Here is a 15,682-nt window from a genome sequence, read left to right as displayed (position 1 = left end):
GTCTGCTGCCACGCAGAAAAGGTAAACGAGGAAATTTGGAAACATTTTCTTTGCTTAACATTTTCACTGCAGTGGCTTTACAGCTACAGGGAAGATCAGATATGTGAGAGGATATTGATTTGCTTTTGAATTTTTTAGATGGCTGCTAATTACTGCAACTAAAATGCGTATTTGTAAAGCTGAGCGGTGAAGGAGGATACTTAATTTGATTCCAGTCTAGATGTACTATTTCAATTTACCATGTATGTTTACAAGATTATTGTTCACCAAACTGAGGCAGTGCAATATTTCCTCTTTTTTCAATCCTTCTGCTATTGCATCACAGTCAAGTGTTTGCTTTTCACACCCTCTGCTTCCCTGCACACGCTGAGAGATGAAAGCAGAGATGGATGGAGACAGGGGATAGAACTAGTAGTAGTGAGGGAATACTGAGCTATAAAATGCAAATTCAAGACAAGACATGAGAAGCGCTGATACAAAGACAAAATCAAAGACGTCACAGAGCCAGCGAGACATATGAGAAAAACACTATGTATCTTTAAATAGAATCTGGAGGTTGCAGTTTCCTTAGCCACAGTTTCCGTAGCAACTTTGCCTCCCATCTTCCCTTCATCTCTTCAGGAGCGTGTAGAGTGCTGGTTGCGGGAGGGCCGAGAGCACCTCAGCCGCGTGCGGAGAACCGCGGCCGCCACGGCGGAGCACACTGCGGCGGGGGGCTGCGAGGCCATGGACCGACAGCTGGGGGCGCTGTCCCAGGCTGTGGAGCAGTGGGAGGGCGCCGCCCTGAAGGCCAGAGACGGCCTGGAGGGGACCCTGGCCGCCGCTCAGGCCTCAGAGGAGGAATACGAGCGTCTGACGGCTCAGCTGGAGGACGAGCTGAAGGAGCTGGACGCTCGACTGAGGGGGTGGAGCCAGGAGCTGATTAGAGCCGAGGGGCGGAGCAACGGCGAGGAGGCGGTGGCAGGATGGCAGCTGGCTATGGTACCATGGCGTGGAATTTCAATAATTGGCATCATAATGTCTAAATTTTCCATTGTTTATCTTGTCACAATAGCTTATTTAAGAAAAAACAGATAACAAAGCGGATTCGGGTGTGCAAATTGTGATGTGTACGAGCTGTCAGGAGCTCTCGTGCAGGACTCTACTGTGTTAATTTTAGAGACGGTGATTGGCATTGTTTAATGAGAACACCCCCCCACACACACCCCCACCCCACGCACACACATATACACACGCACATTGTGCAGACATACATCCGCTGCATTCAGCTCCGCTTCCTCCGTCAGTAATTATCCATTCTATTTGTAAATCCTAAAAACAGATTAGCTTGTAAATCAGCTTTACTGGGATGACGAAGGGCTGACAGCTACAATCCCATCAGTTTCCCTCGTTTTCTGCTCATTCAGTCCCACCCCCCCTCGCCTCCCACCCCTCCCCTTTTTGTTTTTCTGCCATTATTTTCCACTATCTCTTCCACGCAACCCTTCCACTGGGCTTCTTCTAACTTTTTTCACTCCGTGACTTGTTTTAACTCGGGTGTTTAGTGAGGGTGGTTCCTTCTGTGCCCTTCACCGCCCCTGCTGCTCTGTTTGGAGCCTCTACAGGATGTTTACCGTGAGACAATTTCTCTATATTGTCAAGGCCCAGCAGTATGTACACCCTCGTACTCCTCCACAGGCGTCTCCGGCCATGCCTTTCTCCAGCTTTCCTCAATTTGGGGCTGTCAGAGGACAGAGGAGGAGTCTCCCCTCCCTCCTCTGCTCTCTCCCTCTCTCTCCTCCTCCCGTTTCCTGCGTCCAGCCTTTGCTTTCGTTACGTGCTCGCTTATGTGCGCCAGAGCCAATCCTACATCTGTAACGGCTGACAGCCGAATTCCAGCGGGAGAGAGCGGGAGAGAGTGAGGAGGAGGAGGAAGAACGTGTGCGAGGGAATAAGTGAGGGAGTGGGAGGAGGAAGAAAGGAGAGAGGAGGGGAGCGAAAGTAGGAGAACGTTGGGAGAGAGGAGAGGAGACGGAGAAGAGAGCAACGAGTCCACCAGAACAGAGCGAGAGGGAGGGTTGTTTATTGAGCGTATGTCAGAGAGCGAGCGAACGGGCAAGCGAGCGAGCGAGCGAGTGAGCGAGCGCTTGTACATATTTCATGGGACAGGATTTCATGACTGTGTGAGTGCAGAATGTGAGGCATGCTGAGGAGAGCGGGAGAACGTCATCCACAGCTCCTTCCTGCCGCACGCCGTCGAACAGAAATGCTATTGTACGAGCAACACTGTGAGTATGTGTTGGAGCCTGCATGTGTGTGCGCGTGTGTGTGTGTGTGTGTGTGTGTGTGTGTGAACGTGAGAAGAGCGAAAAGCAGCGAAGCCGGGGTGTGAATAGGAATGGAAGTGCTCTCACTGAAAGGTGTCATGCACATCCACCGCGGGCTCGCGGCTCCCTGACACGTACTGTACACAAACATACAGCGGGCGCTCCCTGACACCGCTGGGCTCTGCTCCCTGCTGTCTAGGACGTACTGGAGGGCTTGCAGAGCGCCGAGCCGATGGCCGAGAAGCTGAAGGGCCAGCTCAACAACCTGGTGCGATACTCCAGAGACCTGGACTCCCAGTCCGACCGGGTCACTGGACTCATCAAGCAGCACAACAGGTAAGGAAGGTCGTCTCGTAGCACAATGGAATGGCTGACAGCGTATCTTTATCGTGCACATTTGAAATGAGGCTGAGATTTTAACAATAGCAGCTTGATCAGAAACATAAATGTCATTATAGGAAGTTTTTATACAGTAGCCTTGTACTTTAAGTGTCATGTGTTTCCTACATGCATTTCATTTTAAAATGCGCGACAAACCAGACGTTAGTGTCCTTAGTGTAACACAACACGTGAATTCTGCAGCTCGCGTTTGTGTGTGGCCGCCTCACACAGAGCCGTGACATGTGTTGGCCAGATGAAGGTGAGAGGTCAAAGGGCAGCCCCGTCGCCGCCTCCTCACCTGCGGCTGCTCGCTCCCTCCGCCGAGGCCCGTGTGTGATTTTATGCAGGGCTTAGTGTGATTTGAGGACAGCCAGACGTTCTTCCTCCACTAATACAATGCACGCCTTGGTCTATTTACTAAGCTCTAATTGTCTGCCTTTGAGCCCACAAGTGATCATTTAGCGCTTGCTTGTGAACACACAGTGCATACAAAGGAATAACAAGCACATATCCATACATATTCATAAAGTATGAATTTCTACAGTAGAAATAAGTCTTTCATTTACATGAAGGTGCATTTTGAGATATTTCACAGACAACCGGACTCGGGTCGACTTGTTGATGCGTGGGCAGGTTATTGGCTGCGGCTCCTGACTGGCGACAGCACCATCCGTCCTCGTTCTCCCGGCCTTTTAGTTTTTAATAGTCTTGGCCTGTCTGCTCTTTGCACCTGCCCTGCATTAAGCTGTGAGTAAAGAGGAGCCAAGAGAGCGGGCGAGAGAAAGACGGTGCCTCCCCCCTCCCCTGTAGCACACGCCAGATTCTGTCTGTCACAGCAGAAAAAAGTGCTCCTTTGACGCCCGCGCTGTCCCCACTGTGTTAGCCTTTGGTGCCCTCATGGCATCATTAAAACTCAAGGGTATTTGTGTGTGTATCTGTTTGTGTGTTGAGGTTGTTGTTGTTTCCTGCATGCCCCCTTTTAGACCCTCCTGCTTTAACAGCTGCCCACCTTCCCTGCTTCCTCCCTCCTTTTTATTTCACCTTCACCCACTGCCCAGTATGTCCAGTCTGTCCAGTAGTAAACCCAGTTAGTTTATTGTACCAGAGTGTAGCTGTCGAGGTTGTGGTCTTGTGGAGGCTATAAATCTGCCGTCCTGCCACTTCCTTCACCTCATCAGTCTCATCTCTGTTTCTCTCCATCCTCTCGCCCCCGTGAACTCTTGCCCCTCTCATATGTTGCCCCTCAACCCCCCGCTGCTCTTTGCCCCTCAGCCCCCATCCCCCACTCTGCCTCTTTGCCCCAGCACTCATTCCTTCCAGTTCACCCACTTTGCCATGTCTCCACCTGGCCGATTCTCACCCGCGCTTATCTGCCTCACTCCTCCCCTGTAACGTGATGACAGCAGCATCTGCTTCAGTGTCCTCCTCATTTCAACAAACCCTCCGCGCTTCTTTGTTCACCTTTCCAACTTGTTAACTTCACCTCGTTCCCCAGCCTCAGCCTCCGCGCGGCCAGAGAGTGTCAGAACAAGGAGCGCCTGTTGGAGCAGAGGTTCCGCGCGGCCCTCAGGGACTTCCAGCAGTGGTTGGTCAACGCCAAGATCAGTACGGCCAAATGCTTCGACGTGCCGCAGAGCGTCGCAGACGCCGCCGCCGCGCTGCAGCGCATCCAAGTAAGACAAATCCTTTGCACAGCTCTCATTGTCGGTGGGCAATAATAAAAAAAGTTATTGCATTTTTAATACGTTAGTCACATAAAATCGTGGTGGTGTGTGTGTAGTGCTGCGCTGCAGTGTGGTCACGTTACACCCGGCAGAAATGATGTGAACGCGTGCTCAGTCTGCTCGGCTACTGCCGACTGCCCATTCTGTTTATTGCTGCTGGAAATATAAAATGCATCACCTCCTGTGCACCAGAGTTTTCCCAGGGCAGACCTTCAAGTCACAGAACTGCAAATATGCGAGTTTAATCAATTTGTTGTGTTATTCAGCGATTCAAAGCAATAACATTTATATTTATTTGAAGGAAACGTCCCTGAATATTGCTTTTTTCCCTATTTTTTTTAAATATTTTATTTTACAGCCGTAGTTGCTAGATGAATGCGCATTCATCCTCTTACTGTATATCTAACCACCACAATACAACAACATAGTTATTATACAAGCATTAACCTGCTTCAATAAAGCTGTTTCACTTGGCTGCTGATAGTAAAGAAGTTTAATTTACAGAGGGAATGAAAGCCACAATCTTTTCGTCATATAAGTCGTTAATTCATCCTTTTAAACGACAGAATAGATTCTACTCTCCAACCACAGTTGGTACTTGCTTCTCTATTTTAACTTGCGTGCATGCGGTGGACAGGCTGAGCACTGGCACCACAAAGGAAGCTGCGAGTGAAATGATGTAATAATTGCAGAATCAATCCACTTTCAGGGAGCGATCGCTCGTGGGGGCGTGTGTATTGACATGCCCACTGTTGAGTGTCCTCCGCCGGGCTAACGGCAGCGGTGGGACCTGCTGGAGGCTGGGAGCGGGCGCGGGGCCAAGGCGGAGACGAGACGGCCCCGCAGCGGGGTCTCGCTGCAATTCTCCTCGCAGTGTCTGTGCGTCCGTCTGCCCGAGGACGGTCTGTGCCTCTCTCTGAGAACCTGACAGGTGTAACAGTCTGGTGGCCTCTTTAGCGCACCCCGGGGCCCTGGCTAGGAGTCATGGGCCTGTCAGTTAAGGTGGATGCCCCCCCACACCCCCAGCCCCATGCAGTTAATTACTTCTCAGACACCTGAACACATCTACTGCTGCATTGTGAAAGGGAAGCTGTGTAATTCATTTAGGATGATCTACTTCTACAGTCTTAGCCAGTCACATACTGTATCAGTGGGGTGTGTTTTTTTTATTTATGATTTTCATGTCAGAGAAGAGAAGCGCTGCGGCGTTCGCCAGAAGTTTCATGACGTCTGTAGTAGTAGACAGAGAAATGCAGAGAAGGTCATGTTTTATTTATTAATGACTGGGTGAGGAATGTAGAACAATGTTTCCACATGGCTGACCTCCACTAGGACCGCTATGGGAGGGGCGGGGGCAGCCATTGTGTCTCTTAATTGGTGGTGTACGGTTACACTGACAGGGGAAGAACGGTAGTAAGCGTGAAGAGGACGGTGAATGAACCCAGAAGACAGGCGAGATGAGGCTGAGATGAGGCTGAGATGAGGCTGAGATGAGGCTGAGATGGAGAACGCCGCATGCTTGTGTGCGCGGCCCGTCTGCCCGTGCTGTGTTCAATATATGCGCGAGGAGGCCGGAGCTCCAGTGTGTGAGCGATGTGCTGACTGCACAGATGGTGGAGTGGTCCCTGCTGTGCTACTGTCGTGGGCTCCAGTCCGAGGGAGGGGCGCGTGTGTTCTGTGGGCGGGGATGGAGGAGCTCTGTTAGAACCAACACATTTCAGGCTCACTGGCTTCTCTTATCTGTAATTGCCTTCTTGGTTCAGGCTCCGTCGTCCCCCCACGGCCCCCACGTATCGTAATGACGTGGTCTAATTGCTGCTTTTGACAGTGTAAAGTGAGAAACGTGGGTCTGCGGCCACATTCGTATCAGTGACTCAGTTCAAGGGTGCCATTCAGTCCGTCTCAGGTCTTTTCAGTTCACTTTCAAGCCCTTGTGCTTTTGTGTATCTGTGTGTAATAGTGAGAGGTCCTTTGTCTCTGTATCCCCACAGGAGTTCCTGAGTGACAGGGAGCACGGCCAGGCCAGGCTGAGTACAGTGGGAGCCAGTGGGGAGCTGCTCATGGCTGTGGTGTCCAAAGACCGCGTGGAGGGAATCAAGGCCAAGGCGGCGAACGCCAGGGACGACTGGAAGAGCTTGATGAGCAACCTGCAGATGAGGGAGGAGGCGCTCAAGGTTGGGTCGCGTTCGCCCGCGTTTGGATTGCGAGACCTTTAATCGTTTTGTGACGCAAGGTATCCAATATTTACTATGTCTAGAGCTTGCAGTCTCAGATGGCGGAGTTCGACGCCAGTGCAGAGCCTCTGCAGGACTGGCTGAACGGCGCGGAGGTCAGAGTTCAGGAGAGCACCGCTCGCCTGCACGACCTTCCAGCCAAGAGAGAGGAGCTGAGCAAACTGCAGGTACTAAACCGCACAAGCATTCATGATGCACTGATTCTCCACAGGGTCCATCACAACTGTTAAATAAATAAAATTAGACTCCTACTCATCATCAAGCCATCTGTTACCGTAGAGACACTCCTTAAGAAAACCCACTACACTTTCAAGCCTCCTGTTGGATCCTTTTTCTGCCAGATTGCGTTATTTCATACTGAGCACATACATTTTATATGTCCCCCCACTCAGCTGCTTTCATTTCCTCTTGTCACTCAAGTGAACCCTGGTATTGCGCCATAAATTGAATATTAAGTACGTTTTCCAAGGACACTAAATAGTTGTAGCTCTTCATCAGATATGGATCCCTAAAGTAGAATCTAAAATCAGCTGGGAGAAAGACCTAATTACATTTGTCGAGCACCGCCGGATCAAAATAGAGCTACATCTTGACACAATAGTCAGAGGAAAAGTCCAGAAATCTAATTAATTCTCCTTCTGTCACAGCTGAAGCGCTGCGTGGCTAAAAGGCGCTTTTCAAGATGTGATAACAGCCTCCGCCGTGTCTGGCGGAGACAAAAAAAAAAAAAAAAGGAAGAGAGGCACCGAGCGTTAAAAAGATAAAACTGACAAAGGGGAAAAAAATATATCAAGCCCATCTCCGAGCCCTGCCCTCGTCATTGTTGCTATTTTTGTATTTACTCTGTCGCCCGCTCCAGCACTTCTCCTCAATGTCTTTTGTCTGGCCCTGCAAGCAATTACATTTCTTCCCCCAGCACCTGAAGTACAATACAATACACGCAGGCTTTAGAGTCTGAACCTGTGTTGGCAAAATCCTCTTTACCATTTTACATATACACCACCCCCGCCTTTGCACTGTTTAATGATGAGACTGGTCTCCTCTGGCTGTTTTGTGCTGTGGCGTCGAAGTGGATACTAAGTATCTCAATTAGAAAATGAACATCAAGAGAAATAGTGCTGACGCTTTTTATAATAATAGTGCTCCGCGTTTTTTAGATGTACTTCTGTTGCTTTGTCTGTTTTTGTGACCCGTTAACCCAACTCCTCTTCTGCGCCTCCACATTTGCATTTCTATGTCACCGCTGTCATGAAAAACATCTTGTCGTTGTGCTTTCTGCAACTACACACAATCATTCTGTCCGTGACTCTTATCCCTGCCCTCCCCGACCCACGCTCACTGCCTCCCTCTGCTTCCTCGCCCCCATTTTTCTCCATCCCCATCTCCTCCTGTGCCCGTTTCACACTGCCCCAGTGTGTGCTGGAGGAAATGGCCAGTCGGGAGCAAGAGCTGTGTCGACTGAGGGAAAGCGCTCACAGTCTGTGGGAGGGACAGGCCGCCGGCAAAGGCTTCGTCCATCGCGTCTCCCAGCTCTCAGCGCAGTACCTAGCGCTCAGCAACCTGACCAAGGTAATCCCGGTCCCCCTCGTAACCATGTTCCCGCTTCCTTATCCACTTATCTGTGCTTCTGTACGAGAATTGCTGCAGCATGCTGAAATATGTCACGCTTGACTCATGTACTGTCTGAAACGAAACCAGGGTATTCTGTCGTGTCCTTGTTGTTCCCTGTTTCTTCTGCTAGTTGCTGTGTCATGCATTTTTCCATAGTCAGTCACGGTTGCTGTAATCAGCTTCCCTCAGGTAAAAGTATTGCACTCAACAAATTCCCCGCATCCAGAGTAATTTACCTGAGTGCACTAATCTATCTTTTACCTCAGAAAGGTCCTCACAGTCACAGCCTCATCAACATAAAAAGGCCAAGGTTGTGTTCTTCTACCTCAGGACAATGAAACAAGTCCAGTGATGATGAATGTAATTTATTGCGTGTAATTTATTTGCTGGCGCGCTAGGTGAGCTCTATTTTTAAGTCTTCTTCCCTGGGAGACATGGAAACAGCAATGAACTGATTTAAATGAGTTATTGTGTGTTTCTCTGCCGTTCAACTACACATGTATTTAATATGTACATGTGATGAGCACAGACAAAGACATTGTGCCTGCGTGCGCGGGTGGGAGAGTCTCCGGAGACGTCTGTGAGGGAAAACAAGACTGTGCTGTACAATCAAATGCAAAGAGAACAATATAAAGACACAAAACAAAGATTTTGCAACGGTTTCTTTCTCAGAATCGGTGTAGGATTTGAAGGTTGTGTTGTGCTCTGATGCTTTAAGGACAAGGCCTCCAGGATTGAGCGTATCGTGGGGGAACACCGTCTCTTCTCTCGGGGCCTGAAGGAACTCCAGGACTGGGTGTGTGAAGCTCAGAGGGTCCTCAGCACCTGCATCTCCACCACCACTGACAAGAGCCTGCTGGAGGAGCGGATGTTACACCTGGAAGTAAGCAGGGACGAGACGGGCGTGCAGTCCCCCCATGGTGTCCAGGTCAAATGAGCAGCGTCTGTTGTCATGCGTTCAGGCCCTACTAGCTGCACGCCAGGAGAGGGAGATCCAGCTAAAAATGCTGCTGACGCGGGGGGAGGCGGTGCAGAGGAACACCTCGGCCGAGGGCGTCCCAGTTATTCGCAAACAGATCCAGGACCTCAAGGACTCGTGGGACTCCCTGCTTTCTGCCTCCATTCAGTGTAAAAGGTTGTAATAATAAATCAATCAGTCTGTGTCAGTGGTAAATGGGAATGGGAACTGTCCGCTTTCACTTGATGGATTCCAGTTATCTAAAAGGTTAAAGGGACAATTGCATTTGAATGTCTGCAAGGTGTGCGCGGATGGTTTGATTTATGTCCTGCCTGTGTGCTAACGTCATTATGTTGATTGGCCCAGTCAATTGGAGGGGGCACTGTCACAGTGGACCAGCTATCAGGAGGACGTGGGTCAGTTTGTGCAGTGGATGGAGCGTGTGGAGGAAACGCTCAGCTGCTCAGACAGACAGTACTCTGAGATGAGAGACAAAACCGCCAACCTGGGAAAGACCAAGGTATTACATCACTGAGACACCACAGCTGTGGGGCCTGTTTCCTAGTATTTTTGTATGTTGCTGAATTACATGTAGCGCGTGCATGCATCATATTATTCCAGCTTCTCTATGAAGAAGTGCTGAGTCACAGCAGCCCCCTGGAGACCATTTCCACAAAGGGGTCCAGTATGGCCGAACACTACACCACCCAGCAGGAGGTGCAACAGCTGCAGTGTCGATACAACGCCCTCAAAGAGAAGGCCAAGGTGCTCAGCATATGGCTTCATTTTTCCTCTGCAGGCATTTGAATAATAAATGCTTGTTTTCAAATTTCTCCTCCCAACACAGACTTTATATGGATTCATAGGTCTCGTTTACATGGTGGCTGTTTTGCAGAGTGCAGTCAGTAGGGCCAAGGGGCTGGTACTCGTACATCAGGAGTATCAGCGGGCGTTGCACGTGTTTGAGGAGTGGCTGGAGCAGGAACAGGCCAGTCTGGCGTCCCTGTCCCACCCAGAGGGAAACGTGGAGACATTGGAGACGACACTGCAGCAACTACAGGTACTGTACCAACTTAGTCAAGGTTTGGGAATCATCTAAATGCCGTGGAGACAATGACTGCATTGCACTTTCCTTCCAGCTGCTGCAGGAACGCTGCTCGAACGGCCAGTCCCTGCTTTCCTCCGTGCTGACCAGCAGGGAGAGAGTAATCCCCTGGGGCTTGCCTCAGATTGAAGACCGAGCCCTGGACACCGCTCAGCGGGAGTGGGCGGCCTACCAGGATCGCCTGGAGGAGACCCAGGCCCACCTGAGCTCCACGCTGGTGAAACTGAAGCAGACGGGCCAGCGGTTCCTGAGTCTGGCCCAGTGGCTGGACGAGATGGAGAAGGTGGCAGCCATCAGACGGCACCGGAAGTCAGACAGGGCCACCAAGGGGACTCAGCTGAAGAAACTTCAGGTTAGACAGAGCGTGTGGAAATGAGCTCTGTAAAGTGCCTTCAGGTAGAAATGCGCTACGGGCTCTGGATCTTCACTCATGCGTCCTGCGATGTCTTTGTGAACAGGCGAACCTTGAGGCGGCGCTGGCGCGTCAAGGGGAGGTCGACGGCCTCTCGTCTCTGGCCCAGCAGGTTTTGGAGGAAACCTACATCAGCAGCCGCATCAGCGGCACTGCCACCCAGCTCACGGCCCGCTACCATTCGCTGCTGCTCAGCATGCAGGTGGGCTCTCTGCCTGGTCTTTAAGGGTTCATGAGTGGTTTATGAAATAGTGTCAGTATAGTCTTACCAGAATACAGACATCCTATTCCTAACATACATTAAATATCTCATTTTTAAGAGACCTGGCATTTCTATTAATGCTTGCGTTCATCGTGTTGAACAGTTTGGCCAGATGAGAGATCTGTTCATAGGTTGAATGCCGCTCTCTTTTCATCACATCAAAGCCGCTGTGACTGATATTAAGTCCTGTCGTGTAAATATTCTGCTTGTCTGATGCCATGCAGTACATAATGGGACACACATTGTTATGCTCGGCCTTTGTAGTGTCAGTGCGAAGCTGTTTTATTTTTATTCCATACAAGTTAAACAATGTGACTGGTGGTCAGGAAGAAGACTGCCAGACAAGTACAATACGGAACTTCCTGTCTGCCCGAGTCCAGAATAGTAAAATATACAGGGTGAGGTTTGGTTCATTTCCCACAAACTAATTATTATCTTGCATGTAATACCTTTTTATAATTATACCAGTTATTTTATCACATACTTTATTGTGCACATACAATAAACATATGTGTATTTTATTTAAACATGCCATTCAAGGTCATCGACTGAAATAGGTAGATTTGACTTGAGCGCAGTAGTGCGCTCATTTAAGGCATATTTCCTTTGCAAGTCTTCTCCAGACCTGTTTGAGTATCCGATGTCGTGCAAAGTTGAATTGAGCCGTCTGAAGATTAAAACGCTTGTACAGTTTTATACCCTCTCAATCAAAGTAAAAAAAGCTGGGTCTGTGCCAGGCAGTAGGCTTTCCACACACGGTTGTCCTCTCCCACCATGGAATTCGCTCCGGTGAGAGTTCGGACTTTGTTTCTGTAGCACCCCATTGAAGTAGCTTTGAGCGTTATGCCTGTGAGCCCAGCCTGTGCTGCTCTGTGCACTCAGATCCAGCCTCTCTATTTTTCCGCTCCTCTGGGGGGGGGGGACTAAAGGAAAATCAATGGGGCTCCTCTGGTCTGGGGCTAAGGCTGTAATTAAACGCTACAGAAGGCAATCTCACACCCAGCGCCAGGAGTTGAAATGCTTTTCTTGCACTACATTGATTTTTACACCTTCAGTAACACATCTCAGTGTGTGTGTGTGTGTGTGTGTGTTTACGTGTGTGTGTCCCCGTCACTCCCACACCCGCTCCTTCCCCCCTTCAAATGAACTCAAGCAGGCATATACTTACTACAGTCATACCAACACATAACATCCCTCTTATAGCACGGAAGCCAGTAATTATGCTGTGTGAAGAGGGGCCCATATGGGGGTGAGGTGGGAAGCTGCTACCTCTGTCTTGTCAGAAAAGGTGTGCACTCAGCACTATCAGCTAATTGGAGCTTCTCACCACAGGATTTGCAAGTTGAGTGAATAATGTGTCAAACCTGCATGGAACCATCTTCATCCTCGTGGTGCGATTGACTCAGTATCTCAGTCAAGTGGATGATGTGTCAAAAACATAAAGCCCACTTCCACCTTGTTGTGAAGCTATTGACGTTCAGCAGATGAAAGAGTCTGGGGGAAATGATGTGTTCTGTTTTGATGGATGATCTGAGAACGTTTGGCCCATAGTGGCCAGTGATGCACTGCTGGGGCATCTTTCCACTGTTTTAAAGGAAGAAATACACACCATGTTTCCTGAATATTCCCCAGACCAAGAATCCTAACAGCCTCTAACATCAGAGACAAAAGTACAGTATGTTTGTTGCTGAAAGGGTTTTTTTGCTTCTTTGTTCAAACGTGGAAATAAAATTCACAGAACTGTAATTAATTAGTAAATTTAAATAAAAATATGGGTATTTGACATCATTGTAAGTTATATATTAAATATAGGTTATATAGACTTCATGCATTTTAAATGTATTGTGAGCTTTCGTGTGTTTTCTTTTTTCAGGACACCATCAAACAGCTGCAGGAGGAGCTGAAGTCTGTTGAAGAGGCTGAAAAGCTTTGTGTCTCCTTCACTGACTGGCTCAGCTCGACCCAGAAGAGCTTCGCGGTGCTAACTGACTGCTCTGAACCTCTGGACCGGGCCGCCATGGACAAGAAGATGAAACGACTAGAGGTGCCGATCGATTTGTCCGAACCTCTGCTTCCTCTCTCCATTTTCTTCATTTTGAAATGTCACCTGCATTGCAAGACATTTGGGTACGAGGCCGCTTAACACAGCACATGCCCCTGAACAAACCATCATAAAGCAGCACAGATGTTGATGGGAAACCGATGAGTTAGCAGGACTTGAGCTTATTTTAGCACCAACGCGTGTGAGTCCAGCAACCAGGCCAACAAACATGTCCTTTTGCAATCTCGGCCTCTGCCAAGCAACATACGGTACCTGCTGCTAAAATCAAGTGCACGGATTTCTTTGGCAGCTACAATATGCAGCGTCAGTGAAACATGCATGAACTAGGTTTAAAGCCAGCAAAGCATTTAATCTACTGTACCTACAATCTGCAGGGCGCTGGTGACTAGAAGACACTCACTGCAGCGGCTCAGATAGTTTCTTTGAGCGTGTCCCTGCTACAACATGCCCACACTGCAGTCCCTCCGCTATTGTTTGCCTGGAATAGTTCATAGCGAGCGTGTAGAGGACTAGAGGAGTACGTGTGTATTGATCGGCCCTTTATGAAGACAAAACGGGTGCTGCTTTAAAGGAAGCGTGGTAGCAGGGAGAGACCTCCCACTGTGAAGCAGAGGATGAGGAAGCACCGGTGTCAGGATCCTGCTGGCACCGATACTGTAATTGATGCAGGGCCCTCACCGCTTCACATCCCACACACACACACACACACACACACACACACACACACACACACACACACACACGAAACCCAGCCAAAGTAACAACTGACAACCAGCAGCAAACTCTCAAACTCTCGTGTGATTTCATTTGTGATTTCACACGTTGTGTTTGCTTCGGTCGAGTATGTATCAGGCCATCGGGGTTTTCTTTGTCTTCCTCAAACACATAACCAAAACCTCAGACACTTACAGTACAATGGATCATCCGGCAGGGGCTTAGCAGTAATCCCTGTCTGGGATCGATGCTGCGTCTCAGCATAGGGACTGAAGACATGCTGTCACCACATGCGTCCTTCTAGCACAGATAACACATAAGTGCTCCATCAGAGCGTAGTATTCTGTGCTGAGAGTTACAAAGACTGCTAGGGATTGTTATACATTGACCCAAAGACATACAGTCAGTAGCTGTGTCTTGGCTCTTTAGTCTAATTTGGACTTTATTTAGATACTAATGTCACACAGCTGTTGATTTGACCTAAATTTCAGTAAATTGCATCCTCCACATACACGTTTCTGCAAAAAATGTAAACTGTGCAAAAATCCTGTCTCATTCTTCTAATTATTGCAGTCCCCCCCCCTGCCCCCCCCACCCCCCACCCCCCTTTATAATTTCACTGACCTTTCATAAATGTTCAAGGGCATGTGCCCCTGTTCTGATTTGTAATGCACATAATCATGGTTTCTCTCTTACTTCAGATAAAATCAGGTTCAGTTGTTGCCATTTCCTTTTTGTATTTTCACATTTATGGCTTATTATTTATTTATTTATTGTTGCAGTTTGGCTGCGGTCTGTGCATCAACAAAAGAAATGGAGACAGCAGAGCTAATAAACTGCTCACAGGGTCATTGTACCAATTTCTTATCTTTGTTAGTGGTTAATTGTATTGGTGGTTGTCTCTGTGATATATTACAAGTGATACAGTTTGTTATAGAGAGAGATGTAAAATAAGAAGCATAATTGCTACTGCTCATCAGTTACAGTGGCTGCACAGGGCACCTGACATGGATAATTAGGGTCCACACGGAGCAAAGCCGGGCTGTGATGGTGCTGCTTAAAAAATTCACCAGAAAATACTGATTGTTTTATTAGCCTGTTATTTTTAGGTTTAAGTGACATCATTGACACAAGATGCTTGCCTTTCACCAGTGATTCCTTTCAACTGAGTGATAAATGCAAATTTAGTGAACTACTGGTCCTGATGGAATCATTAATTTCTAGATCTAAAATCATTCAAAACTCAGAAATGTACATACTGTAGTTAATCAAACAGTCTTCAAATCTAAAATGCATCACTTTAGAGCAAATCTGATTGTGGATAACCGCTTCTTTCCACCTATTATTGTGTATCTTCATCATGTGTCATAATGAACCTAATCTGCACCTGTACTGTACCTTACATGCTATTTTAAGTTAATGTCCTGCTTTTTGAGTGCCTCATGTAAGGGTGACAGTCAGGAACATCAGCATCGTTACTGGAGCCTGGTGCTTCATATTAGGCTGCAAACGTGGACGTGTGCAGACGGTCACGGGGTTTGTTATGTTATATTATCAACGGCAGTAGCTGGAGATCAGGGCTAGTTTCAGTATGGGGCTACTGTCTACTCAAGCAATAATAGACTGATGATGAAAGCTAGATGGCGTCCCATTGAGTGGAGGTCTGCGTGTGTGTGGTGTGTTGTGGTTGCCCTGGAAACCCCCGGGGCTACTGCTGCCTGTTAAGGGTCCTTATAATTGGGTCCTCCTTTCATATTATTCAACATGGTTCCACGACACCATGACCTCCCAGTCTTCCCCACATCTCACCATGCAGGTGTCAGTCTACCTGATGGGTTCAAAGCCTTTCAAATGCAATGCCAGGCTGACTATGTGACTGGAGCAATGCTAGAGGAGAAGGACAAAGAAATCAG

The 15,682-nt window shown here is 48.5% G+C and overlaps 1 protein-coding gene across 17 annotated transcripts in view; it reads left to right on the top strand.

Annotated features, from left to right (window-relative positions):
- The window catches only part of syne1a (spectrin repeat containing, nuclear envelope 1a), a 90,832-nt gene that overhangs the window by 38,612 nt on the left and 36,538 nt on the right, over nt 1-15,682 (top strand). For 16 of the 17 annotated variants that reach the window (XM_055506130.1, XM_055506129.1, XM_055506128.1 and 13 more), the window contains 14 exons: nt 622-981; nt 2,506-2,642; nt 4,183-4,360; nt 6,403-6,585; nt 6,669-6,812; nt 8,059-8,214; nt 8,975-9,139; nt 9,219-9,391; nt 9,581-9,734; nt 9,836-9,979; nt 10,110-10,274; nt 10,354-10,671; nt 10,778-10,933; nt 12,867-13,037. In XM_055506130.1, the coding sequence (XP_055362105.1) occupies nt 622-981; nt 2,506-2,642; nt 4,183-4,360; nt 6,403-6,585; nt 6,669-6,812; nt 8,059-8,214; nt 8,975-9,139; nt 9,219-9,391; nt 9,581-9,734; nt 9,836-9,979; nt 10,110-10,274; nt 10,354-10,671; nt 10,778-10,933; nt 12,867-13,037 (2,604 nt within the window). The remainder of the gene's footprint in view (nt 1-621; nt 982-2,505; nt 2,643-4,182; nt 4,361-6,402; nt 6,586-6,668; nt 6,813-8,058; nt 8,215-8,974; nt 9,140-9,218; nt 9,392-9,580; nt 9,735-9,835; nt 9,980-10,109; nt 10,275-10,353; nt 10,672-10,777; nt 10,934-12,866; nt 13,038-15,682) is intronic. The other variant, XM_055506132.1, reaches the window with a different exon arrangement.

This window comes from Betta splendens, chromosome 24, assembly GCF_900634795.4.
Source record: "Betta splendens chromosome 24, fBetSpl5.4, whole genome shotgun sequence".
Classification (NCBI taxonomy): Eukaryota; Metazoa; Chordata; class Actinopteri; order Anabantiformes; family Osphronemidae; genus Betta; species Betta splendens.
Note: the sequence above shows the minus strand (reverse complement) of the source record. Positions and strands in the feature narration are given on the sequence as shown.